The sequence below is a fragment of the Phalacrocorax aristotelis genome, chromosome 7, assembly GCF_949628215.1.
Source record: "Phalacrocorax aristotelis chromosome 7, bGulAri2.1, whole genome shotgun sequence".
NCBI lineage: Eukaryota > Metazoa > Chordata > Aves > Suliformes > Phalacrocoracidae > Phalacrocorax > Phalacrocorax aristotelis.
Genome location: NC_134282.1, coordinates 18,789,447 through 18,813,566, shown reverse-complemented (window position 1 = coordinate 18,813,566; position 24,120 = coordinate 18,789,447). Strand labels below are relative to the sequence as shown.

The following is a 24,120-nucleotide window of genomic DNA, read 5'->3' as shown; positions in this document are numbered from 1 at the left end:
GAGCCCTTTTTTATTGAAAAATAAACCTTTCTCTGTACAAATAAATAACAGCCCAAGTGCCTCTAGGGTAAAAGGGGTGGAGGTGGGCTTGTCAAGGTAGGGATCCCAGGGGACATGAGGGCTGTGATCCCTGGCTGAGATGCTCCAGGTGCCCCCCAGCACCCCATTGCCCTGGGGATGTCAGGCAGTGCTGGCGGGAAGAGGGAAACTGAGGCACAATGTGGGACAAAAGGGTGGAAGAGCCTGAGCTGGGGAGGGAGCTGTGTTTGGAGGACATGAAAGACCCCTGCCCCAGGGCCCCGTCCCCATTGATGGCATGATGCCCCAGGGCACTGTGGGCACCATTAGGTTTTCAGCGCCTCAAGTGCCAGAGCAACAAGGCCAGGCATGCTGCGGGCCAGTGAGTCGCTCTCCAGCCCCACAAGGCCAGCGAAGGCTGTGGGGCGGCCCCCCACTGTGGCCCGCACCTGTGCCCGGTACAGCCCCTTGGCATTTTTGGAGCCCAGGTCCACCAGGATCTGTGGGGAGATGACAACACTGTGAGTCCCAGGGGGCCCAGGGACATGGCAGAATGGAGATGGTCTGGGGGGTGGCACCACTTGGCTGCCAGGGCAGAGGGCTCGGAGCAGCTGGATGGGGCACTTACCTCCTGGAAGGTCATAACCAGGTCCGGCTCGGGCACCCGCAGGACCCAGGCGTACAGGTCCCGCACCGCACCCACCCGCACCACTGACTCGTTGAAGCCAGGGCATGCTGCAATCCCAGGGACAGGCAGGAGAAAGATGGAGAGGGGACATCAGGGGTGTGCTGAGGGGTGGGATGAGTCATGGGGCACCATCCTGCTGCCCGCCCTGGGAAGGAGCACCCATAATCTGGGCATGCTGAGGCAGAAGGGGCAGCGGGTCCCTGCAGAGGGCGGTATGGCCAAGGGCTGTCCCACCAACGTGAGACAATCAGCCCTGGGACCAGGGTGCAAAACCAAGGCCAGGCTTGCCACCTTCCCCATGGTGGCGTGTGACATCCTACAGTGGCCAGAGCTTACCTCTGCTTGCACCTGCCTCCTCCTCCTCCTCCTCTACCCCCGGCAGCTCCGTGGGCACTAGCTCACGTTTCTCCCTTGGCATGGACCCTGACAAGGAGAGAAGTGAGAAAACTCTGGCAGGGGCACGGCCAGTGGGCACTGCCCCGTCGGCCCCAGCCCACCCAGCTCCCAGGACTCACGGCTCGGCGAGGGGGTCCCTGCCAGCTCTCTGGGTGCCCATCGCGGCTCCATGGTTTCAAGAGGGCTGCCAAGGTCCAGCTCTGCCCGCAGCTGGGCAAGGAAGGCTCGTCCCTGTCCCACTAGCTCCTCCACCACCTCCTCACCCTGCTGAAGGGACGGAGGGACAGGGTGTGGCACCCATAGGGCACCTCTGGGCACAGCCATGTGCACAGTGGCAGAGTCCAGGGCACAGCTGGGCTGGTATTGTACAGGGCATTGAGGGCACTCGAGAACTTTATAGCTGTGTTGGGTCAGATCCCAAGTTGTGTGGTCAGACCCATGGCTAGTTCTGCACTGGTTGGACTGGGAGCACTGGTTTCAGCTGGGAAGGGTGAAATGGCCCCTTTGTGGTGGCAGAGTGGGAGACACCACCTCCGTGGCTGCACAGAGGACAATCGGTCCAAGGGATGTCAGGAGGGGACATGAGGGAACTGCTGGGCTTTGGTCCCTGGAGGCACTGTCACCAGAGGGGCAGGAGGTCCCCCCAGCCCATCCCTCCCCAAATACCTGTAAGAAGAGCCATGTCTCCCTGGGGAGCTGCCCCCTGTCCAGGGTGGGCGCCGGGCGGCTGCCCCCTGCCATGGCCCTCAGTGCCTCCACCCAGTCCTGCAGCTGGGGTCCCATGGCCCTGAAGAGCTCTGCGAAGGGGGGTGGCTGCCTGGCCTCCCACCTGCAAGCACAGCAGGCAAGCTCAGGTAGGTGTCCGGTGGCACACGTCCCCCGGGCAGTGCCACCCCCGACTCTGGCAGTGCCAGCACTGGTGGAATCTGGCTGGCCCTGGGCACCCTGGAGGGCCATGCCCACCTCCCTCTGGGTGTGCCCTGGTTGCAGGAAGAGCAGGACCCCAATGCTTTAAGCTGTCCCCAAAAAGGCATATCAGTGCCATGGGCACCTTGCCCACCTCCCCAAACCCTTTAGCCCCCCCCTTGTCCTGTGGCCCACCATCCCTCACCTGGTGGGGTGTCTCCAGGGTCCTTCTGCTGTGGAGCTGGGCTGGCCCCCTGGCACAGCTGGGCCTGCGAGGACAAGAAGGGGACAGGAGGGACAAGGAGAAGGAGAGCCCCATGGGGGTGCCAGGGCAGGCTGCTGGTGCCCAGGCGCTGGCATGGGGGGGACTGATGGCACCCCAAGTGGGCACTGGGTGGCCCAGTCTGGGAGGGTACCTGGGGCATCCCTGCGGACACGAGGGTGGAAGAGATGCCCATAGATCTTGCCCAGGAGCTGGGGCAGGGCACGGGTGAGGAAGGAGAAGTCAAACTGGTTTTGGATGAAGTCCGCAGCCCGGCGCAGGAGATCCACCAATGTCTGGGCATAGGAGTGCAGCTCTGTGGGTGCAGTGGGAGAGCCATGGCCCTGGCACCACACCAGCTCCACGCTACCAAAAACGGGGTCCCGCCCCACACCCTTGCCCTGGCATGGCCCCCCTGCTCACCGCATTGTCTTGTCCTGGCAAGGCAGGTCTCCTCAGACAGGCGGGCGCAGGCAGCCCGGCCCTGGGGGGCCCGGCAGGACCCAGCATAGAAGGCACAGAGGCGGGCGCGCTCCAGTGGCTGCTGCTCAGAGGGCAGCTGGGCCAGCGCCAGCAGGTCAAAGCAGCTCGGTTCCCGGCTGCCAGGGGTGGCTGCAAGGGCACCGGGGCTGCCATGAGGTGCTGAACCCCCGCTCAGGAGCGATGTATCCCCACAACACCCTGGGCACGTCTGTTTCCGCCCCTGGCACAGCTGGTGGCACTCACAGTCCATCTGGAGCCTGAGCCAGTCCACGAAAGCAGCGACACGGGTGTAGACACCTGGTTTGCCCTGCTCACCACAGCCGTCACCCCACGAGGTGATACCGTAGAGGATGAAGCGGTGTGAGGAGGGGTCCTGGCATGCCAGCGGGCCCCCTGAGTCACCCTGGGAGGAGGGATGCCCATGCATCAGTCTGGGCTGGGACCCCAACTGCGCTTCTGGGCTGTGCCAGGCTATGGCACATGCACACCGCTGTGTGCCACAAGGGGTTTTTGAGCAGGAGGGCTGGCAGCCCCCCAGCTGCAGGCGTTACCTGGCAGGAGTCAATGCCCCCAGACAAATACCCAGCACAAAACATGGCGTTGGTGAGCATGTCCCTGCCAAGGGCACCCCGGCACGTCTCCTGGCTGAGCAGGGGCACTCGCGCCTCCATCACCACGTCAGCTGCTGGCCCCTCTGCTGGGCAAGGCACCTGTTACAGGGTCCCCAGTGCCCAGCACCCCCCCTTTCTTTTGTACCCCTCTGCCCTGGCTTGGTGCATCAGGACTGAGCACCTGAGAGGGCACCAAGGGGGAAACCCCACAGACCCCATGGGTGTTGGTGTGGGTCCTACCTTCATAGAGAGAGCCCCAGCCTGCAATGTAGCAGGCGGTGCCGGGGCTGGGCTCCACAGGGCCGCTGGGCAGGCACACAGGGCTGATGGTGGGCGACGGGGCCAGTGGCACTGCCAGTTCCAGCAGCGCCAGGTCCCCATGAAACGTCTTGGGGTTAAACTGGAAGAGGATGAGGGGATGTCAGTGGGGGGCCCTGGAGCATGCACAGGGAGGTCAGGGGGGTGCCCACCTCCACCGACCTTGGGGTGAGGCAGGATGCGCCGGACGGGCACTACCCGCTCACCCGCGTCCAGCTTGCCCTGCTCATGGTCGCCCACCACCACCGTCCATGCCAGTTCATTTCGATTCCTGGCAGTGCAGGGGCAGTGAGTTACAGGGGTGACAGGGGTGGCACCCCATCCACCCCTCTGTAGGGACATCACCCCTACATTGCTGCGTTCCTGCCATACCCAGTGAAGCAGTGGGCTGCAGTGAGGACCCAGGAGCGCCCCACGAGCACCCCTCCACACATCAGCTCCCCGTGGAGCCGCACCGACACCAGCCAGGGCCAGGCCCCCTGCGGGGCCACGCTGCCACCCATGATCCGTCCTCGGGGAGCTGTGTTGTTGGCTTGGGGGCCCCTGCGATGCCCGCAGCTCCCTGGGGGACAAAGCTAGGGTGAGAGAGGGGTTCCTGCAGCCCCGCTGCTGGGACACCCCCTCTCCCGGGTGGGCATGGGGTAGCTGGGCACAGCGATGCCGGGATGGCCATGGCGGGTGGAGGGAATGGTGGGCAGCCCCCGGGGGAGGTCAGGCAACGCAGGCCACGCTGTCAAGCCTCATCGTGCTCATGGAGGTGAGTGGGCGGAGGGCCGGGGGCACCCTGCGGTCCAGCAGCTGCCGACGCTAACCTCTGCCCCCAGCCCAGCAGGCAGCCGGGTGGCCGGGGGGGCCCGCCGGCGTGGGGACGGGGGTGGCGTGGGCACCACGGGGCCACCCTGGCTCACCTGGCGTCGCCGCCTCTGCTGGTGCATCAGAACCTGGGGCTGCAGCTGCCATCTCTGTGGGGACAAGCTGTCATGTCATGTGGGGACACCCCTCCTGATGCCACCACCATGTCTGCTGTCCCTAGCTCACCACAGTTCCTTTCAGTGCTCCCCAGCTCCCCATCATCCTGAACAAGCACCCCCCCACCACTCCAGGATTGCTTGTCTCCCCCGGTGACTCAGTGTCCCCAATCTCTCTGTCACCCCCTCTTGGCCCTCTCCTACTCCAGATTTTCCATCATCCCTCTACGCTCCATCCTCCCCAATCCACTCATCACTCCCAGTGCCTCCATCCCCCAAATCTCCACTCCTCAATCCAGATCCCTTCAACCCCTCCAGTTTCCCATCCCACCAGAGATCCCCCATCACCCTACCGTGCCCCCATCTCCCTGGTCTCCCCACCCCACTCCAACACCCTGTCACCCCCCCCCAAAGCCACATATCCCCTCCGGGCAGTCCCAGGCATCCCCTGGGGTGCCCTGATTGTTATTGTAGGGTCTCCTTTCTCAGGGAAGAGCCAGGGGCGATGCGGGTGCCCACTCACGGCACTCCTGGAGGCGGTGGCGGCAGAGCCGAGCACTGAGCGGGACGCAGGCATGCTGAGTCTGTTCGGGTGTGCACAGGCGCTGGTAGGGGGCACAGGCCTGGCTCAGTGCCCAGTTGCGCTGGGGCAGCTCGGGCAGTGCCTGGGCATCCAGCAGGACCTGGCAGCTGGGTGGCACAGCAGGGGATATGGCCGGCACTGCAAGGACAGCAGAGCTATGGGCATCCCCATGTCCTCCCTGCCTCTTGCTCACCCCACCTGGGCGATCCTGGGCTCCACTTTGGGGCAGGTGGGAAGGGAGCATGATGGGGCTGCGGCACTGGCATGTTTTGGTAGGGTCTCCTGGTTGCTGAGATATGTTTTTGCAGGGATCTCTGGGAAGGGGACAAGGAATTGGGCAATGTTTTGGGTAGGGCTTCAGGTGATTTGGGGTAAGATCTAGAGAGGATGGGGAACTGCCTGGGTAGGGTATCTGGGTGGTGTTTTGGTAGGGTGTCTAGCAGTTAGGGATATGTTTTGGGAGTCTGGGCACTGCTTTGGTAAAGTATATAGGGTAGGTATATTGGGTAGGGTCTTGGGGTGTCATTTTGGTAGGGTTTCTAGGGGATGGGGTGGTGCTTTGGTAGGGACCCAAAAGCAATATTTGGGTGGGTCCATGTTTGGGTAGGGTCTCCTGGTTATGGGGTGGTATTTGGACAGGGACTCTGGGTAGTAGTATTTGGATAGAGACCCTGGGGAATGTTTGGGTGGGGACCCTGGGCTCTGTTCAGGTAGAGTCTCCTGGGGATGGGGCCATGGGGGATGTGGGGCTGTGACTCACCTGGGCAGTGTTGGGTGAGGTTGGCACAGGGGGGAAAGAGGCAGGGGGCACAGAGCCCGCAGGCGCTTTGCTGCTGCTGCTGCTCAGCCAGTGCCCGCTCCAGAGCCAGCAGTGCACTCCTCAGCGCTGCCTCCAGCACCAGTGTCCCTCGGCTCGACAGTGCTGCCAGGCACATGCAGTGTGCTCAGAACTCCGGTGCCCCCAACACTGCCCCACCACAGCCACAGAGTGCCCCAAACCCGCCTGGTGCCCATGCCCCAATATATCCATGATGGGAGTCAGGCTGGGCATGACCTGTCACCTGTTGGCATTGTCTAGGGAGACAGGCATGACTGTCACCTCTTCGGTGGGGCTGGCACATGGGCACATGGTATGGGGAGGGTGTTTGCCCAGACCCATGTGTGCCTGCTGCATGTGGAAACCCCGTGAACACATGTGTTCAAACGTGGCCATGGAGCAAGGGTGTGAGCCTGGGCAGGTGTGCCCCCGCGTGCCCATGTGCATCCACGTGCATGCACCTCTGTGCACACTTGTGCCCGTGCCCTGGGTGCTCACTTGTGTGCGCCATGGTCTGTGTGCTCGTGTGTGCATGTCCCTGCATGTCTCCATGTGTGTGCAGTCCTGCGTGCTCTGCATGTGCATCCCCACATGTGCCCACACCTGTGCCCACCTGTACCCCCCACTGCCTCCCACCTACTGGCCAGGTCCTGGCTGAGGGTTCCCTGGGGCTGGCACAGGTACCCGGGGCAGGAGGGAGAGCTGGCAGCTGTGGGACATGAACTGCACCACTCCCTGCAACCCCAGTGTCCTCGGGTGCCATGGGCAGCATTTGCCACCCAGTTCATGCAGTGTGGTCATGGGAGGGCTTTGCCAGGGTCCTGGGCATCCTGCTTGCGCTTCCCCCCCCCTCCTTTCTGAGAGCGAACCCAGAAGTCCCGGCTGCTTCTGCTGCCCCGTCCGCAGCAAAACCCTCCCACAAAGATGCCCCATCCCTGTGCCCCACTGACCTTGCAGGACGTCGGCTGGCATGGGGTACAGCCTCTGGCCCACGGGGGCCCCCCCTGACAGCTTCAGCAGTGGCAGCAGTGCCAGCAGTGCAGGGGGGACCAGGCAGACCCCGAGGAGAGTGCCCCGTGTCCACTTCCCTCCTCGTTCCATCCCCGGGCGGGCAAAGGGGGGCAGGAGGGGGGAGCCCCCGAAATGCCCGAGGCAGGCGAGGAGGGATGGATATATATGGTGTCCCCCGGGCGGTGGGAGGAGAGAGGGGCCGGGGGAGCACAAACAGGCGAGTTCATTAATGTCGCGCCATGATGCCAGTTCGGGGCGGGGGGCGCGGGGGGGGGCGCAGCCGGGTCCTCAATGCCGCCTTTGTTCGACGAGGCCTCCGGGCGGGCAGCATCAGACGGGCGCTGCTGCCCGCGGCCCTTGATCATTTTCACGCCAAGCCTCGGCCGCGCCACCCTCCCTCCGGCGGGCCCCGGGCGGGAGGCGCGGGGGGGGCGCGGCAGCGGGCGGGTGGGAACGCACCGGCGGCTGCGGGGCGCGGGGGGCCAGGGCCCGGCGTGGGAGACCCTTCAAAGGCGGGCAGCGGGCCGGGAGCGGCCGGGCGGACACTGCGGGGAGGGGGGGCCGGGCAGAGAGGGAGGTGGACACGGGGCGGGCGGGGGAAGGGGGGGCCCTCTCTCTGTGCCAGCCCAACCCTGGCCGAACAGGCCGCCCTGTGCAGGGGCACTGCACCCCCGAGCTGAGCACCGGCTGCCCCCGGGGACCCCCCCACGGTGCCTCTCGTGTCCACACTAAGGCTGTTCCTTGCCTGGGGTGCAGGAGGGGGGACACGCCCCGGGGGGATGTCGGGGGGGGGGGGCAGGTGGGGCCGGGGTAACGGCTGCTTTTAGCCTTTTGGCAGTGGCAGGCAGCAAGCGGGTAGTGTGCCCGGGTCTGGGGGGGCACCTTTGGCCCGGGGATCGGGGGGGGCCACACTCGCCCGCCCAGCTGGAGGGGGTCCCCCCAGTGTCTACAGTTTGGCTTGTCATTGGCCTTACACTTCTGGGGTGCCTGCACCGCCCTCCTGCCCCGTCGCCACCCTCCTGTGCCCGTGGGCCGGGCCTCAGCTCTGCTGGCGGGGCAGGGTGCGGTCGCACCCCTCTGCGGGGCACAGAGGGTGCCTGTGCCCCCACCTCTGTCCCTGTTTGGGTCAGGGGTGCCGGGGTCGCACCTCCATCCTTGTCGGGGGGTAGGGGCCCGTGTCACCATGCCCATTCAGAGGTCAGGGGGTGCCCGTGTCCCCATATCCATCGGGGGTCAGGAGGTGCCCATGCCGTCTCCCTCCTCCTCAGGGGATCCTATGCCCCCCCCTCTGTCCCATGAGGAGCAGGAGGTACCCGCGTCCCCATCCCCATTTCGGTGCTGGGGGGTTGAGTGAGGTGGGGTGCCCATGCCGCCACCCCCGTCCCCATTAGGGACAGGGGCGCCTCCGCAGCCGCAGCCCCGGCCGTCCCGCGCTCCCCGCCCCGGCCCCCCCGGCCCCCCGGTGCCAGCGGGGCGCGGACAATGGCGCTTTAGTGGCACTTCAAAGGCGCAGCGCTGCCCGGGGCTGGCACGGTGACAGGCCCGCCGCACATGAAAGCTCCGTCCCTGCCGGGCTCCCACCTCGGCCGCGGGGGCATGCTGCGCCTCCGCCCCACGGGGGACGGCGGGGACGGGGCGGGGGGAGACGGGGGGGCAGCGCTATTCCACGGCGGGGAGCGATGCTCCCGCACGGATGCCCCCACTTGCACCTTGGGGGTCAACCACTCGGTGGACCGCGGGTTCCCCAAGGCCCGCGTGGGGTTCGTCCCCGGCCCCACCGTGCCCCCCCCCCCGCGGCCCCGGCCCCGGCCCCGGTGCCAACCCCATTAACCTAATTGGCGAGGCGCTCGGCCGCTCCGGGCGGCGGCGGCAGTGGGACCCCGGGGCCCGGGCAGATCCCAGCCCCGCCGGCGGGGACGGGGGGAGGGAGGGACGGCGCCCCCGAGGGCCCCGATTGTCCGGTAATTGGCGCGGGCAGCCGAGCCCGGCCGGCACCGGCGGGGGGTGCGCGGGGAGCGGGCACCGGGGTGGGGTGGGGGGGGCAGTACCGGGGTTCCTGGGGGCAGCCTGGGGGTGGCGGGCTCGATATCGGGGTGTTGGACGCGGGGTGACTGCGGCCGTGGGGGAGTCGGGTTCATGTGGCGGTGCAGAGGTGCAGGGGCTGGTTTTGGGATGCCGGGGTGAGTCTGGGATGGGTGGGGTGCCAGCGCCGGGTACCAGGAGCGGGGAGACACTGGTTGGGGAGATCCGGGGTGTGGGGTGACGCTGGGGCTGGGTTGATCCTATGGAGATATCGGGGTGGGACACCTCTGGAGCTGGGGGGGCGACGGGGGGGCACTATGGGGGTACATATGGGGCCGGGGGCCGTGACAAGGGTGGGAACGGCGGGGGTGGGACATTGTGAGCGGGGTCAACGAAGGGGCGGGGGCCTATATGGTTGGGCGTGGCCGGGGGCGGGGCGTACCGGCGGTTTCGGGGCGTGGCCTATCGGACGGGGCGGGTCCGGAGGCGTGGCAGACCCGGGGGCTCAAGGGCGTGGTCAGATGGGAGGGGCGGGGCTGTGGGCGGGGCACGACGGGTCGGGAGCGGGTCGGTGGGCGGGGCCGGTGGGGCCCGGGGCAGGGGCCGGGGCCGGGAGCGTTCCAGGGCCGGCGGGGGTCGTGCCGTGCCTGGCAATGGCGAGCTCAGAGCGGAGCGCGCTGCTCACGTACCGCCTGTGCGGCGGCTCGGGTGAGGAGGAGCGGGGCCGGGAGCGCGCCCGCGGCCGGGCCGCTGCCGCCGCCTCCGCCGCCCCCCGCAAGCTGCCCACCTTCCTGGGCGTCGTGGTGCCCACGCTGCTCTCCATGTTCAGCGTCGTCCTCTTCCTGCGCCTCGGTGAGTGCCGCTGCCTCCCCGGGCCCTCCCCCTGCCGGCAGCCGTCCGGAGGCCCCCGAGACTCACCAACCCTGCCCGACACCCCGAGGCAGGGCCCCGTGTCCTCCCGAGGCTCCCCTTGTCCGGACCCCCGGTAGTCTGCAGTCCCCGTGCTTCAACCCCGAGGACCCCAGCCTGGAGACCCAGTGTCTTCCCTTTGCCCTCCTAGTGCTCCCCCCCAGCCTCCCAGTCTGACGTCCCAGTGCTCCCCCCTGAACTCCCCCAGTCTGGGTCCCCAGTGTCCTCCCACTGTCCTCCCAGTGGCCGCTCCCGAGCTTCCCGCGCTGGACTCCCAGTGCTCCCCTCCAGTGCTCACCCTAGTGCCTCAGTCTGGCGCCCCATTGCCCTCTGCCGAGCCCCCCAGCCTGGAGACCCAGTGCTCTTTTAGTACCTCCTCAGATCTCCCCTAGGCTGGGGTCCCAATGCCGTGTGTCCCCTCCTGACCCCGCCAGCCTGGGTGCCCCAGGGCTCCTGCTGTACCCACAGGATGGGAACCCAGTTAGGGATCTCAGTGCCCACAGTAAGGGACCCCAGTCTGAAGCCCTAGTGTTCCTGGGACAGGACCACTGTACCTTGCCAAAGCTTTCCCTAAGCGGGATCCCAGTGCCCTGTGTCACCCCATCCCCCCTGCTGGAGACTGGAGACCCCACTGCTACCCAGGCATCCACCAGGACTGGGCTCCAGCACCCCAGTTCTCTCCCAGTTCCCACATGGTGTCCCCAGGGCAGGACTCCAGTGTCCCCCATCAGGCACCCAGCTGCCCCCCAGGCTCTGTGCTGTTCAGAGGGTACAGATTGCGTCCCAGACTGCTCCCTGTTTGGGTTATGAGTCTGTTATTGGGCAACCTGGGAGAACTGGGGGGGCAGGCTGGGCATGGACCAGAGTAGGTGTGACCCTCTGGCGGGCCCTGGTAGGGGGTGATGCCACAGACTGGCCCAGGGCAGGCAGAGGCCCAGGACAGGCAACATCTGCCATGGTCCGGGAACAGGGAAGGCTTTTCCTCTTTCACTTTCCGCCCATGGAAAGCCCAGGGCGGGAGTTGGCTGTGTGCCTGGGGGCCCAGTAGGCCCTGGAGGATCCTTGAGCCCCTTCTCCTGCCTGGGGGACCCCCCTGCCCCCCCCACCCCCTGCCCTAAGCTGGGCAGAGCTCTCCCCTGCCATCACTTACCGCCTTCCCATGCCCCTGCCTGGTGTCCTTGCACAGGCTCTGACCCCCCCAACCTCTACCCCACAGCGGGCACCAGGGGCCCCCTGCCTGCCCCGGTGCGTTACTCCAGGGGGACGCGGGGCTGAAAGGGAAGCACAAGGCAGAGGGGGAGGGGAGCTGCCAGGAAGAGGAACTGCCCCACTGTGGAGGGTCCGTAGCTCCCCCCAGCAGCCCCCCACTTCCCCCATGCCTCAAACATCCCCCAGATCTCCAGGGTGAGCAGTCCCTCCTGCTTACCCCCACACTGCTTTCAGGGCACCCCTTTATTTTCCCCTGCACCCCTCCCCCCGCTCCTGCTTTTGGCACTTGGGTACCCTCTAGCCTTCCAGGGCTCACAGGGGGTGCCCCCAAGCCTAGCCTGTCTCCTCAAGGGCTCCGTGAGATGCCCGTTCCCCAGCACCCCCCTTGCTGCCCGCGGGCATGGCTGCGGCCTAGCTTGCGGCTGAGATAGGGCATCGCCCTGCAGCTGAGGGCAGCCTCTTCCTGCCCGCGGCGCCGCTGGACGGGCCCCTGGGCAGGGCCGCGGCGGGCTCTGGGTGCCCTGTCCCCGGAGGTGGGGCTGGGGAGCCATGCCCTGGCTGACGGGACATCCTGGGGCTGCTTTTGCTTCCTGCTTTGCAGCAGGCAAGCAGGGCTACAACGCAAACACCGTGGGGAGCCCATCAGCGTTTGGTGCCTGAGCTGGGGTGCAAGGCACCCCTTGCCTGCTGAGGGTGGCAGCAGGGCACGGGGGTCCCAGCACCCCCCCCCGAGTGCCCCAGGGCTGGGAGGGGAGCAAAGAACCTGCCCTGTTTGTTCGCTTTTTGGGTGTGCCTTTCTGAGCTCCCCAAGCTTGGGCCTGATCCTGGCATGGCAGGAGGATGGAGGTGCCCTGAGGTGTCGGGGGGCCCCAGGTGCTGCTGTGTGTGGGAGGTGGCATCTCCCCGGGGTGGGGACATCCCCATCCTGGCAGGGAAGGGGGTGGCATGTCTGGAGGGAGCTGTGGGGGATGGGTGCAGCCTGTGTGCCTCGGTGAGGATGAGGTCTGGGAGTTGGCTGTGCCTGGGGATCCTGTCTGGGGGTGGTCTGTGCCCAGCTAATGGGCACACTGGCCTCTCCTCCATCCTTGGCAGGGTTCGTGGTGGGCCATGCCGGGTTGTACCAAGCCCTGGCCATGTTTGCGGTGGCATACTTCATCATCGGCATGACGGTGCTGTCCGTGTGTGCCATTGCCACCAATGGGGCGCTGGATGCTGGAGGAGCCTACTGTATCCTTTGCTGTGGGTGCTGCTGGGGAAAGGCATGTGGGCCAAAATTGGGTGACCACCCCGCAGCCTCCGGGTGCCACAGTGGGGCTGTGAAACCCATGGCCTGGGAGGGAGGGCTGGGGACACCCAATGGTGGTTTGGGCTGCTGGCATCTTCCCTTGACTTGAGAAAGATATGATCAGCCGTGCCCTGGGTCCAGAGTTCGGGGGCAGCATCGGGATCATGTTTTTCCTGGCCAATGTGTGTGGCAGTGCCCTCTACGTGCTGGGTCTGGTAGAGGCAGTGGTGGACAGCTTTGGGATACCACCTGGTAAGTACCCTCATCTGTGGTGGCAGGGCACAGCAGATGTCCCTTACCCAAGTAGCCCTAGCACCGTGCCAGGCATGCGAAGCACCATGCCCAGCATAGCTGGCACGGCTCGCCCAGCTCTCTGGCCAGTGAGCTGATGCTTGTCATGCCTGGCACGGTGCCAGTGGTGCTCAGCTCCCGGTGATGCCCTCTCTGAGTCCTGCTGATCCTGGCTTGTCTTTTTGTCCAGGGCAAAAAGTGGGCACAGGAGTCCACGTCCTGCCCCAGAGCTACTGGTACGAGCTGCTCTACGGCACTGTGCTGCTGGCCCTCTGCCTCCTTGTGTGCCTCGTGGGTGCCTCCATCTATGCCAAGGCCACCTTCCTCATATTCCTCATTGTTGTGGGTGTGCTGGGCACCATCCTCGTCAGCTTCTTTGCCACACGGCCCATTGGGGTGCCCATCCACCTGCCCTACTTCAATGGCTCCGAGACAGAGAATGGCTCCTTCACCGGCTTCTCACTCACCACCCTGCGAGACAACCTGGGCGGTGAGGAGTGGCTCTCCCCACCCTGCCCACTGTACCCACCATGGCACCCGCGCCCTGGGGAGGGGTGACGCTGGCACTTCCACATCAGCAGGGGCTCGCCAGAGGGTGTGGGGAGCTTGCGGGCACAGAACAGGTGCCCTGGGGTGGTTTCTCCTGTGGTTTGTGTATGGGGACATCGAGGAGAGGGTATGTGGTGGGGTTATGCTGCCCCAGACAGCCCATCACAGCCTGGGCTCATGTGTCCTGCAGGTGGCTATGCGGTGGACTACACCACTGGGCAGATGATGAGCTTCAGCTCTGTCTTTGCGGTGATGTTCAATGGTTGCACTGGCATCATGGCAGGCTCCAACATGTCAGGTATGGGCAGGGGGTGCTGGGCTGGGTGGCACCAGGAGCAGGAGCTGAGCTGAGGCTGGAGGAGAGCAGGGGGATACTGTGCCTGTGGACACTAATGCTGTTTGCTCCTGCCCACAGGGGACCTGAAGCGCCCGAGCTACTCCATCCCACGGGGCACCATCTCTGCTGTGCTCTTCACCTACCTTGTGTACAACCTGCTGGCTTTCCTCATGTGTGCTACCTGCAACAGGTACAGCTGCCTGTCCCCTTGCCGGGGCCATCATGCCAGGCTGTGCCCAGTGCCAGGGCATGCTGGCCCGAGCCAAGGCAGGTGCCAGTGTGTGTGTGTCCCTCTGCAGGACCCTCCTGCAGAAAGACTACGGCTTCCTGCGTGACATCAGTATCTTCCCACCCCTGGTCACCGTGGGCATCTATGCAGCCACCCTCTCTGCGGCCATGAGCAACCTCATCGGGGCATCCCGCATCCTTTATGCCCTGGCCCGAGATGATCTCTTTGGTGAGTGCCAGGAGCATGCCAGCACCTGCCAGACCCCATCCAGCAGGTTGTCCTGCCAGGGACCAGTCCGGGCACCAGGGAACCCTCTTGCTGGTGTGGGGCGGTATTTTTTAGGTTGGCGTGTGCCCACTTGGGTCACTTGCGTGTCCTGGCGTTTGCCTGCACCTCAGCATTCAGGGTGGGGACAGGACTCTTGGCTGGTGGCTGAGCCTGTTGGTGCCCACCCGGGTGTTACAGCCCAACCTCCCTGCTTTGCCCGCAGGCCGGGCACTGGCGCTGGCCAAGAAGACGTCTGCAAGTGGGAACCCTGTGATGGCGGTGATCCTCTCCTGGCTAGTGGTACAGGTGAGTTTGCAAGGGGCAGGGATTCCTGCCACTGTGGCATGTCCCAGCCTCAGTGGGGCTGGCTCCGGCACACACCTGCAGTGCCATCCCAGGGGGTGTGTTCATCCTGTGTCCATCCCACCCCCTGCTGTCTGCAGCTGGTGCTCTTCTCTGGGAAGCTCAACACCATTGCCGGGGTTGTGACCACCTTCTTCCTCCTGGTTTACGCCACTGTCAACCTGGCCTGTCTGGCACTGGAGTGGGCATCAGCCCCCAACTTCAGGTACCTGCTGGCACAAGGGAAGGAGGCTGTGCTCTGATGCTGGGCAGGCACCCATCTGTCCATCCATCTGTCTGCAGTTCCCCTGCCATACCTGTGCCTGCTGCCACTCCGAGGGTCAGAAATGCTGAGCACTCCTCTCCTGGGCATTAAGGGGGGCAAAGATACCCCCATACCTCAGGAGGGAGAAGGGGCCAGGCGCCCGCATGGCACTGGCTTGGCACAGTCCCTGCACCCTGGCACCACTTTGCTGAGTGGGTACAGATAAATTCAGCACAACTGGGTACCACCGGCCCACTCCCCTTAGGCTTTCTAGAGGTAATTTATAGCCTACGCCCGCCCGGCATCCCCTGGGCAGCTTGCCAAGCAGTGATGGAGCCCACTTTCCATTAGCACTAATTAAACTAACTGGGAAGGGGGAGGGAGGGAGGGAAGGGGGATCCTGGGTGCGGGAAGGAGATCTTCCTGGAAGGATTGTGTGTGGCAGGCAGCCCCAGCCTGGGGCAGGGGGTGTGGGGTACCCTGGCAGAGGGCTGGCCTGGCAGAGCTGTGCCTAAATCTTGGGGGGCATGGCAGGGTGGCTGGGGGGAGCCTCATCACCCTCCTGGGTAATGCCTGCTGCCCCTTGTGCAGGGTGCTGTGCAGGGACAGTCCCTCAGGTGGGACAGAGGCAGTGCCCAAGCAGGGCTGGGTGGCACTGCCCAGGGGTCTCCCAGAGCACCCCATTGCCAAGGGAGAGCTGGCATCTGTGCCAGGCTGGAGCTTGCCCCCCCTGCAGCTTCTCCCTTGGCCGGGCACGGATAGGGCAGGATTGGTGCCTCAGAGGGAGGCTGCTGGTGTGGGTGGCAACAGTCCCCCCTCGCCCACCCCACATCTGGTGCCCCCCTCCACCACTGAGGTCTCCATCAAGCACAGCGGAAAAGGATTTTAATTACTTTTTAGGAAACACAACAATTAGAGAAAATAACAGCTTCTTGCTTCCCTGTGTCCGCCTCCCTGTGCCAGGCTGAGCGGGTGCCGTGGCCGCTGGCGCAGCCATGCACTGCCTGACACTACCTGGCCCCCCACCCATGCCAGGGCAGTGCCAGCCCTGTCACCCTCATTAACTCTGTTTGCCAGGGGTTGGCAGCGAGGGGCTGCCCAATACCCTGGGAGGTACCATCTCCCTTCTGTGCCCTCTCCTGCAGGCATCTGGGGTGCCCGACATGCCCTGGGCTGGCACAACGGGGTTCACTGGGGGTGGCTGGTTGGCACCTTGGCACAGCCCCCCTTGCTGTGCTCACCTTGCAGCTGGCATGGGGGCCATGTGGTAACAGGTGTCACCTTCTCCCTGCTCCAGGCCCACCTTCCGGTACTTCACCTGGCACACGTGCCTGCTGGGCATTGCGGGCTGCTGCGTCATGATGTTCCTCATCAGCCCTGTGTCAGCCTCGGCGAGCCTGGGCTTTCTCCTCCTCCTTCTCCTTGCTCTCCACTACCTCTCGCCCAGCAGCACCTGGGGCTACATCAGCCAGGCCCTAATCTTCCACCAGGTGAGCCCTGTTCTCCTCCGCTGCCCCTTCATGGAGTAGAGAGTTGGTGTCCCCAGGATAGTGTCCCCATGGCAGCTCCATCCCAGGCCACATGTCCTTGGGGCTGGCATCCCTATGAGTGGTTTGTTGAAGGAGGGCTCCTCACCTACTACCCTCCCTTCCTCCAGGTGCGGAAGTACCTGCTGATGCTGGACGTGCGGAAGGACCACGTCAAGTTCTGGCGCCCACAGATGCTGCTAATGGTGCAGAACCCCCGGGGCAGCGCCCGCCTTATCGACTTTGTCAATGACCTCAAGAAGAGTGGCCTCTACGTCCTGGGCCACGTTGAGCTGCAGGACCTGGGTGAGGGTCTGCTCTGTCCCCGGCGCTGGTCACGTCTGCCCCTTGCTGCAGTGTGGGGGTCTCCCAGAGTCCATGGGGTGCCACCCAGCTCCTGGCTGGGTAGCAGGGGCATAGTGGGGAATGTCAGCACTTTGGGCACATCTGTGGCACCTTGGGCCTGCCATGGCGTGGGGAATGTAGGTGACTTGTCTGTCCCATGCCTCCTGTGCACACGTGTAGCTGTACATGTCCTGCATGCTTGCACATGCATGTGCTCAAATATTAGTCCCTACACGTGTGCATGGGGCTCCTGCATATGTCAGTGCTGCTGTGCACATGTGGCACGTGCCACGCAGGCCCTCTGGGCCCCCATGGAGCATGGTCCCATTGCAGGGGTCAACACCTGTGCACACCCAGCACATGCTTGGGCACACACTCAGCGCAGCCTTGTGCACGTGTGTGTGCCTGTGTCCATCCTCACCTCATGCCTGCCACTGTGCATCCTTGTGCTTCAGGCATGTTTGCACACGCGTGCTCCCTGGCACACGCTGCGGCCATCCCCATCCCTGCCCCAGCGGATGCGCAGGCTCTCCTTCCCCCCGCCGTTGCCGTGGTGACTAATGGTCTGAAATTGGGGAGGGGGGATGGGGCTGCCTGGGTATTTTTTATATATTTATGTATAATTTCATATTTCTGGTTGGAAGCACCTGCTTCCACCCTCCCCATCTCGTGAGTGCTGGGGTGGGCATTGGGGTTGGCACTGGTTTTGCAGGGGGGCTGCTGTGGGGACACCAGGGTGAGCCCCCCATATGGGGTACCTGACCCCCTGATGCTATTCTTGCTCCCTACTCAGACATGCTGCCCTCGGATCCACTGCAGCCCCAGCAGGACTCATGGCTGAGCTTGGTGGACAAACTGAACGTCAAGGCCTTTGTCAGCCTCACCCTCGCGCCCTCAGTGCGGCATGGCGTCCGGCAGCTCCTCTTCACCTCTGGCCTTGGTGAGTGGTGCCCAGGCTGGGCACGAGTGAGGGCCCACCCCACTGCACCTGTGAGGTGAGAAGTGCCAAGGGGTTTGGAGGCATCTGGGTGGGTGATGCCAAAGCCAGGCTGGGGCTTGGAGGCATCTGTTGGCAATGTTGAGGGACTTGAAGACACCTGGATGGGCAATGCCAAGGGGGTTGGAAGCACCTGGTGTGGGCAGCGCCAAAGCCAAGTTGAGTCTTGGAGGCATCTGGGTGCATGATGCTGGGGGGTCTGGAATCACCAGGGTGAGCAATGCAAAAGCATTGCCTGTTGGCACCTGCAGTGCCAGGAGGGCTGGTGGAGCCCTCCACCTCTGCTCAGCCAGGTTGGTGTGGTCTCTCCGGCAGGCGGGATGCGCCCCAACACCCTGGTACTGGGCTTCTATGATGACACAGCACCGCAGGACGGTCTGGCCCAGCACCCTGCCTTCACGAGCACCCGTGAGGAGGTCCCCCTGAGCTTCCCCCCGCTGCGGGCGCCTGCCACCCCCAAGCTACTGTCAGCCCGGGAGTACGTGGGCATTGTGGCTGATGCCCTGAAGATGCTTCGCAATGTCCTGCTGGCCCGGCAGCTGGAGAGCCTGGACAAGGCCTGGGAGCTGCGGCGGGCTGCCAGCCCCCCGCCCACCATCCACGTCTGGCCTGTCAACCTGCTGCGGCCTGACAGCGCCCGCTACGCCGACACTTGCAGCCTCTTCCTGCTGCAGATGGCCTGCGTCCTCAACATGGCGCGGGCCTGGCGCCGCGCCCGCCTGCGCCTCTTCCTCTGTGTGGAGGCGGGCGCCATGCCCCATGCCCAGGAGGAGAAGCTACGCCAGCTCCTCAAGGACTTGCGCATCCAGGCGCAGATCCAGCTGGTGCCGTGGGACGCTGTCACCCGGCTGCACTGGCAAACCCGACGGGGACCCCCAGGAGGGCCAGCACCTGCTGGGCCGGAGGAGGAGGAGGAGGAGGAGGAAGGGGCTGTGAACTTCCCGGCCAACACAACCCAAGTGTCGGATGAGTACGTCTGTGCTGCCAACAAACTCATCCTGGAGCAGAGCCCTGCGCCAGTTGTGCGCTTCCTCTACCTGCCGCGGCCGCCAGCTGACACCAGCCTCTATCTGCTCTACCTGCACCAGCTGGAGCTGCTCACCCGTGGGCTGGGTCCCACCGTGCTGGTGCATGGGGTGAGTGCCGTCACCAGCACCCAGCTCTAGGTCACCCCTGGGTCCCCCCGGCTCTCTGTGCCCTCCTTCGCCCAGTGCCTTTAGCAGTCCGAGCCTGGGGCTGTCCCCAGCCCCCGTGTCCTCACCCCAGCAGGCAGGGAGGGATCGGGGGCCAGGTGCAGGGGGCTGGTTTGTTTTTTTGGGATGTGTTTCTTGCAGAGGATTAAAGCTGCCTGGCAGGACCCGGGCATAGCCCTGGCGCCAGCTGGGCAGCACGGTGCATTCATGGTGCCTTTTCTTTGGAGTAGCAGTGGGGGATAGTGGGGTTGCAGTGGGAGCTGAGCACCAGGAGCCCCAGTTGGCTGCTGGGAGCCCCTTGGTTGCACCCTGCAGCCCCCTTCCCTGTGCTTCCCCCCTCCCACCGCCCCCAGCTTCTCCTCCGCCAGCTTCTCCGGGCACCCAGCCAGCAGCAGGGATTGATTAAAGGCAGCCTCGACCTTGGTGCCCCGGCTCCCCGCCATCCTCCCTGCCTTTCATTAGGAAAAATTAAATGGGATGAGGTGGGGGAGGGGAGCCCGGACGCCTGGGTTCCCTGTGTGAGGCTGGGTGTGTGTGTGGGAGCAGCTGGGTGCTGGCCCTAATGCCTGGGGGCTATGGCACCCCAGATCTTGCTCAGCAACCGCAGTGGTGCTACATGGGGGCACTCAGATGCTTTAATCTGTAGGCCCCCCAATGGGGTTTGAGCCCCTGGTCCTTCCAGGCAGAGAGAAAATGATACGAGGGCAGGGGGGCTTCTCCTAGATACCTGGGTCCCCTGGCGTTGCTCTGGGACCTGTCTCATGGGCCATCGCCATCTCCCCATAATGGCCTGCATGGGGGAGCTGGCATTGCCCCCTGGCCCCCACTTATTGATTAGAGGAGGGCAGGAAATTGCCTGGATGCTGTCTGATAAATCCATCAGGTGCCTGGCAGGCAGGCAGCGCACCCGGGCACTGCCTGATGGATCGCTTCCTATTAGCCCCAGCACAGGGGAGGCTGCTCTGGGCCAGGCTGGGCTCCAGTGGGAGGGACAAGTGTGGCACTGCTGCCTGCACCCACTCTCGCCAAGCCTGGCATGGCCACCTGGCAGCTCTGCTCGGCCGGAGGGTTGGAAAAACGCAGGTATCTGGGTGCTTCTGGGGGGAAAAAATGGGGAGGGGCCCTTGCTCCCCACATTTTGCAGTGGGTTGTGCCCAGATCCTCACCCCAGTGTGTGGGCAGGGGGCTGGGGCTGGCATTGCTCCCCACTGCAGGAGGTGGGTGCCCCACGGTGGGTGCTGCGCCGCCCCCAGGCTTTATTTACAAACAGGCATGAACTGGCACAGGGCAGCCGGGCACCAGCGGGACCCAGCGGCCTATAATGTTAATTATCACCACGTAATTAAAAGCCCATAAAAAGCCTCACACTTCATTAAATTAAAGCTTCCCTGCACTGTGCCGGCGGGCTCCAGCAGAGTTAACCTTGGCCGTGCCAGGCACCAGCTCCATTGCAGCTGGGAACCCATGGCTGGGGCTGTACAGGACCTGAGGCCAGGGGCATACAGCTCACCCCAGCATTGTAGGGGGGTGCAGCATTGCACATGCATAGGTGCCCCCCCCCAACACCATTCATCACCCCTGGGCCATGTGTGTCTGGGCACACGTGGAGAGTACACCCAGTGCATGCACAGTCGCACACACGGGGATGCTGTCTCAGTTGGAGATGCATACATGGCATCGCATGGATACGTATGCCTGTGCCACCCCTGCAGACGTGCCATTACATGCACTGGGATGCGGGCAGGGGGCTGACATGGGCGCACACGTACCTACCCAGATGTGCACATGCAGTGTGCACAGCTGCTGCAAAGGCAGCATCGCGTGCTGGCACAACAGCTCCAGTGCACAACGCCCACACAACACACACCTACACAAACAGCGTTTCTTCCTCCTTCCTAACACAGACATGCAGACACACACCCTCTGCCTTCTCCAGGCTCCCCCCCACAGCTGCTGCTACCTGGAGAGGTGATGGGCTGTGAGGAGAGCACCCATCCGTGCGTGCCCCCTCTGTGCCTCAGTTTCTTGAAGGGCTGGCCTGTGCCAGGAGGAAGATGGGTGCATGGGGATCCCCAAAACCCTCCTGGCAGCTGGGTGCCCTGGGTCAGGGTACTTTGCCAAGGTCTGGGAGGGGCACAATGTCAGGGAGGGCACGAAGTTGGAGTGGGGGTGGGCCCAGCACACAAGGAGGGGCACATGTGCACGGGGGAGGGAGGGGTGTAAGTGTTAAGAAGGGATATGTATGGACTAGGCGTGCGTGTACGCGCAGAAGGCAGGTGCTGTGCTGGAGGTGTATACATGTGCACAAGGGGCGTCTATATGTGCATGTGCATTGGGGTATATTTATACACACCCCTAGGTGTGATGCACTGATGTGCACACGGCTCAAGGCGCGGAGGGAGTGCACACGCCTGTGAACACAGGCTGTGCAAACTGGTACATGTGTGTGCCCTGCACCCCTGGGCACTGCCACAGAGCAGGCCTGTGAGCTGGGGCCGGCCAGGGGGCTGTGGGGGGCAGGCGCTGGCGGGTGCCTGTGCCCTGGCCCTGCGGGGGTAGGCAGCCAACGGGGCCTTGGCTATTTCTTGGAAATTTCGCAGCATTCATTTCAGTGCAAATAAAAGCTGTCATTGCTGGAGAAATGATACTGATCGGGGTCTGAAAAGACAGCAAATTACCCGCCTGAAAATGCACCGCTGGAAAAAAATGCATATTAAACACACAAAAAGGCACTTTGCCATCAGCCGCGCTTCCCCCGCCGCTCCAGAATAACCACACTTTACATAATTCTCCCTCTCCACCTCCGAATTAATTTCGCAGACAGAGGCAGAGGCAACCCTATGACAATAGCGGAGGGGAGACGTGGTGGTGGCAGGGGGGAGTGGGACCAGGGCCTGCTGGGGAGGCGCCTGGCTCTGGGCTGGGGTGGGAGTGGGTAAAGGGGTGCTTAGGGTTGGGGTTGGGAGGCACCAAGGGGTTTGGGGGGACTGGGGTTTGGGAGGGTTGCGTCCGGGGTGAGGTTTGTGGGTGCTGGATGGATGCACCCAGCTGTGGGGTGGAGTGCGCCTGTGTTTGTCTGGGAGCTGGGATGGGTCCCTTGGGGTGGGGTTTGTGGGGTGATGCCCATCCCAGCAGGCACATCTTGGGCCAAATATTTCCTACAAGAGACAAAACCTCATGCCCTGACACAGAGGTGAGCCTGCCATGTGCCTGCCACTGAGCCTGGCACCCTCCCTGGGGGCAGGCAAGCCCTGGTGGGGTGAACATGCCCAGCGTGGTGGGGACCCCCATGCACTTCCCTGCCCCAGTCTCCCACTTGCAGTGCCAGGCATGTGGGTGCACCCAGAGGGCACTGTGAGGCCATGCTGCCCACCCTGGTTGACACCCCCAAACTAGCATCTGTCTAAGAAACCCCCCATGGAACCTGACCCACTGGACATGAGCGCAGCATGCCCAGCACTGCCGAGGGGGAGCGGCGGGTGCAGTGGAGGGGGTCCAGCAGCAATGGTAGGGCAGTTTAGCTGGCTGGGTGCTTGGTACCAAGAGGCTGGTGGAGGGGAGGGCGGGCAGTGCAGGTTGGCACCGCACTGCTTTGCATTTTCAATGACAGACCCATGCCGGGTGCTCGGGAGAGTGGAAAAATCTTATTTGTCACCTGCTGGTGGTGCACGGAGGCTCCCGCGCCGCAGCTAATCTCGGGGAAAATGAGGATGCCGGCGGGGTGGCCCGCAGGATGGGCAGGGCAGAGCATGGCTGGCAAGGCAGGTGCTGCCCCGGGCCCTGCTTGGGGTCGGAGCTGTGGGCCACAGGACAGGCAGGACCCCTTGGGCAGGACAGCCACTTGACTCCAGCACGAGCTCCACAGGTTGGCATTACCCACACATCCTCTCAGGGCATTTAGTGGAGATTTTTGGCGGGGAGACTGCACTTGGAAGTGGGTGCAGACACTGCCTGACCCCCCTGTACCTACATACAGGCACTCGTCCTGTGCCCGATGTACCCCGGGTTCTTGAGATGCCAACACCTGTGGGACACCGCAACGCTCTGCGGCCGGCTCAGATTTATCCATTATTTTATATCCACACGCCTTTAATTTTTACAGCCCTGTTGAAGCAATACTCAGGGCTGTTAATAACACCAGTCCCCCCCACCCCCCGCCTCTCATGTGCATCCATCATGCTCCCACCAAGGTGCCAAGTGGGTCTCAGGGCTGGGTGAGTGCAGGCATGAGGAGGCTGGTGTAGTGGCACCCAGCCCTGTGCCCCCCCCCCCCCGCTGCCCCCCCCAGTGACCAGCAGGGCTGAGCACCCCATGCCCACCCACGAAGCAACCCGGGTCCGGGTGCCCTTGCATCCCACTGGGGTTGGTGGTGCCCAACTAGTCAGGGTGCCCAAGGTAGGGGCGTCTCCCTGGTGGGATTCACGGAGCCCGTCTGCCCTGGTGTGTGCCCCAGGAAAGCGTTGCTGCAATGCCCAAGTGTGTGTGTGCCCCCGTGCCAGGGCATGTGTGCCTGTAATGGGAGCTGGATGGCAGTGCATATTTAAGGGGGCCGGGGGCACAGCGTGTGTGTCTGTACTGGTGCGTGTTGGTGTGCATGGGTGTACATGTGATGTACATGTGTGCCAGTACCTGTGCATGTGCTGTTGCATGTCCTGGTGCAGCAGCAGCAGCACCTTGCCTGGACCGTGCCCAGCACTCGGCACCCCAGCACAGGAAGGCGCAGCCTCAGCTGCCCCAGGCAGCGACGGCTGTGCCTGGGGCCAGCCCACGGTGCCCACTGGACAAGACAGTGTGTCCCACACCAGCTGAGCCACCTGTCCCACGCCAAGCAGGGTCCCTGTACTGCATGTGGCACAGCACCCAGTGTGTGCTGCCTGGGGCTCCCACCTCAGCACCCAGGAAGACCCAGGGCCCTCTCTGAGCACCCAGGGCTGTGCAGAACTGGTGGGCGAGGATGGCAGGATACCCCTAAGCATGGCAGGTGAGATGGCCATGTGGGGCCAGGGTACGTGGCCCCTGCAGGGGGCCGCCACGGGTGGTGGGAATTGCTGGGCTATAAATCTCCTTGCTGGGCCCCCCCGTGGCAGAGTGGCTCACAATATTTATGTTGGGGATTTATCTGCAATGCAGTTTAATATTCCCGGACCTTCGCGTGTGTGCGTGTATGTGAGCCCATGGCCCCTTCCCCATGCCACCTTGTGCCACCCCCGTGCCCACCCTTTCACTTGAAGCCTCCCGGGCTCCATCTCCTGCTCACCCACAGCCCTTCCCTCTTGCACCCATCCTGGCAGGA

General features: G+C 64.2%; 2 protein-coding genes across 2 annotated transcripts; one reads left to right on the top strand and one right to left on the bottom strand.

The window, feature by feature from the left end:
* Positions 1-270: 270 nt before the first annotated feature.
* PRSS56 (serine protease 56) lies at positions 271-7,240 on the bottom strand. The gene is made up of 17 exons (XM_075098327.1): positions 7,001-7,240; positions 5,994-6,155; positions 5,174-5,371; positions 4,591-4,644; positions 4,055-4,244; positions 3,845-3,953; positions 3,605-3,764; positions 3,305-3,447; positions 2,997-3,156; positions 2,694-2,882; positions 2,425-2,586; positions 2,214-2,277; positions 1,769-1,931; positions 1,222-1,369; positions 1,043-1,129; positions 647-753; positions 271-518 (listed from the first exon to the last, which is right to left on the bottom strand). The coding sequence occupies exons 1-17, from the start codon at positions 7,149-7,151 to the stop codon at positions 345-347; spliced, it is 2,421 nt and encodes an 806-aa protein (XP_074954428.1). The 5' UTR covers positions 7,152-7,240; the 3' UTR covers positions 271-344.
* Positions 7,241-9,660: 2,420 nt separating this feature from the next.
* SLC12A9 (solute carrier family 12 member 9) lies at positions 9,661-19,033 on the top strand. The gene is made up of 13 exons (XM_075099094.1): positions 9,661-9,935; positions 12,294-12,428; positions 12,601-12,738; positions 12,968-13,267; positions 13,517-13,624; positions 13,742-13,853; positions 13,963-14,120; positions 14,383-14,465; positions 14,603-14,727; positions 16,064-16,256; positions 16,424-16,598; positions 17,431-17,577; positions 17,950-19,033. Exons 1-13 carry the CDS (start codon positions 9,737-9,739, stop codon positions 18,798-18,800), a joined length of 2,724 nt encoding a protein of 907 aa, XP_074955195.1. The 5' UTR covers positions 9,661-9,736; the 3' UTR covers positions 18,801-19,033.
* The last annotated feature ends 5,087 nt before the right edge of the window (positions 19,034-24,120 follow it).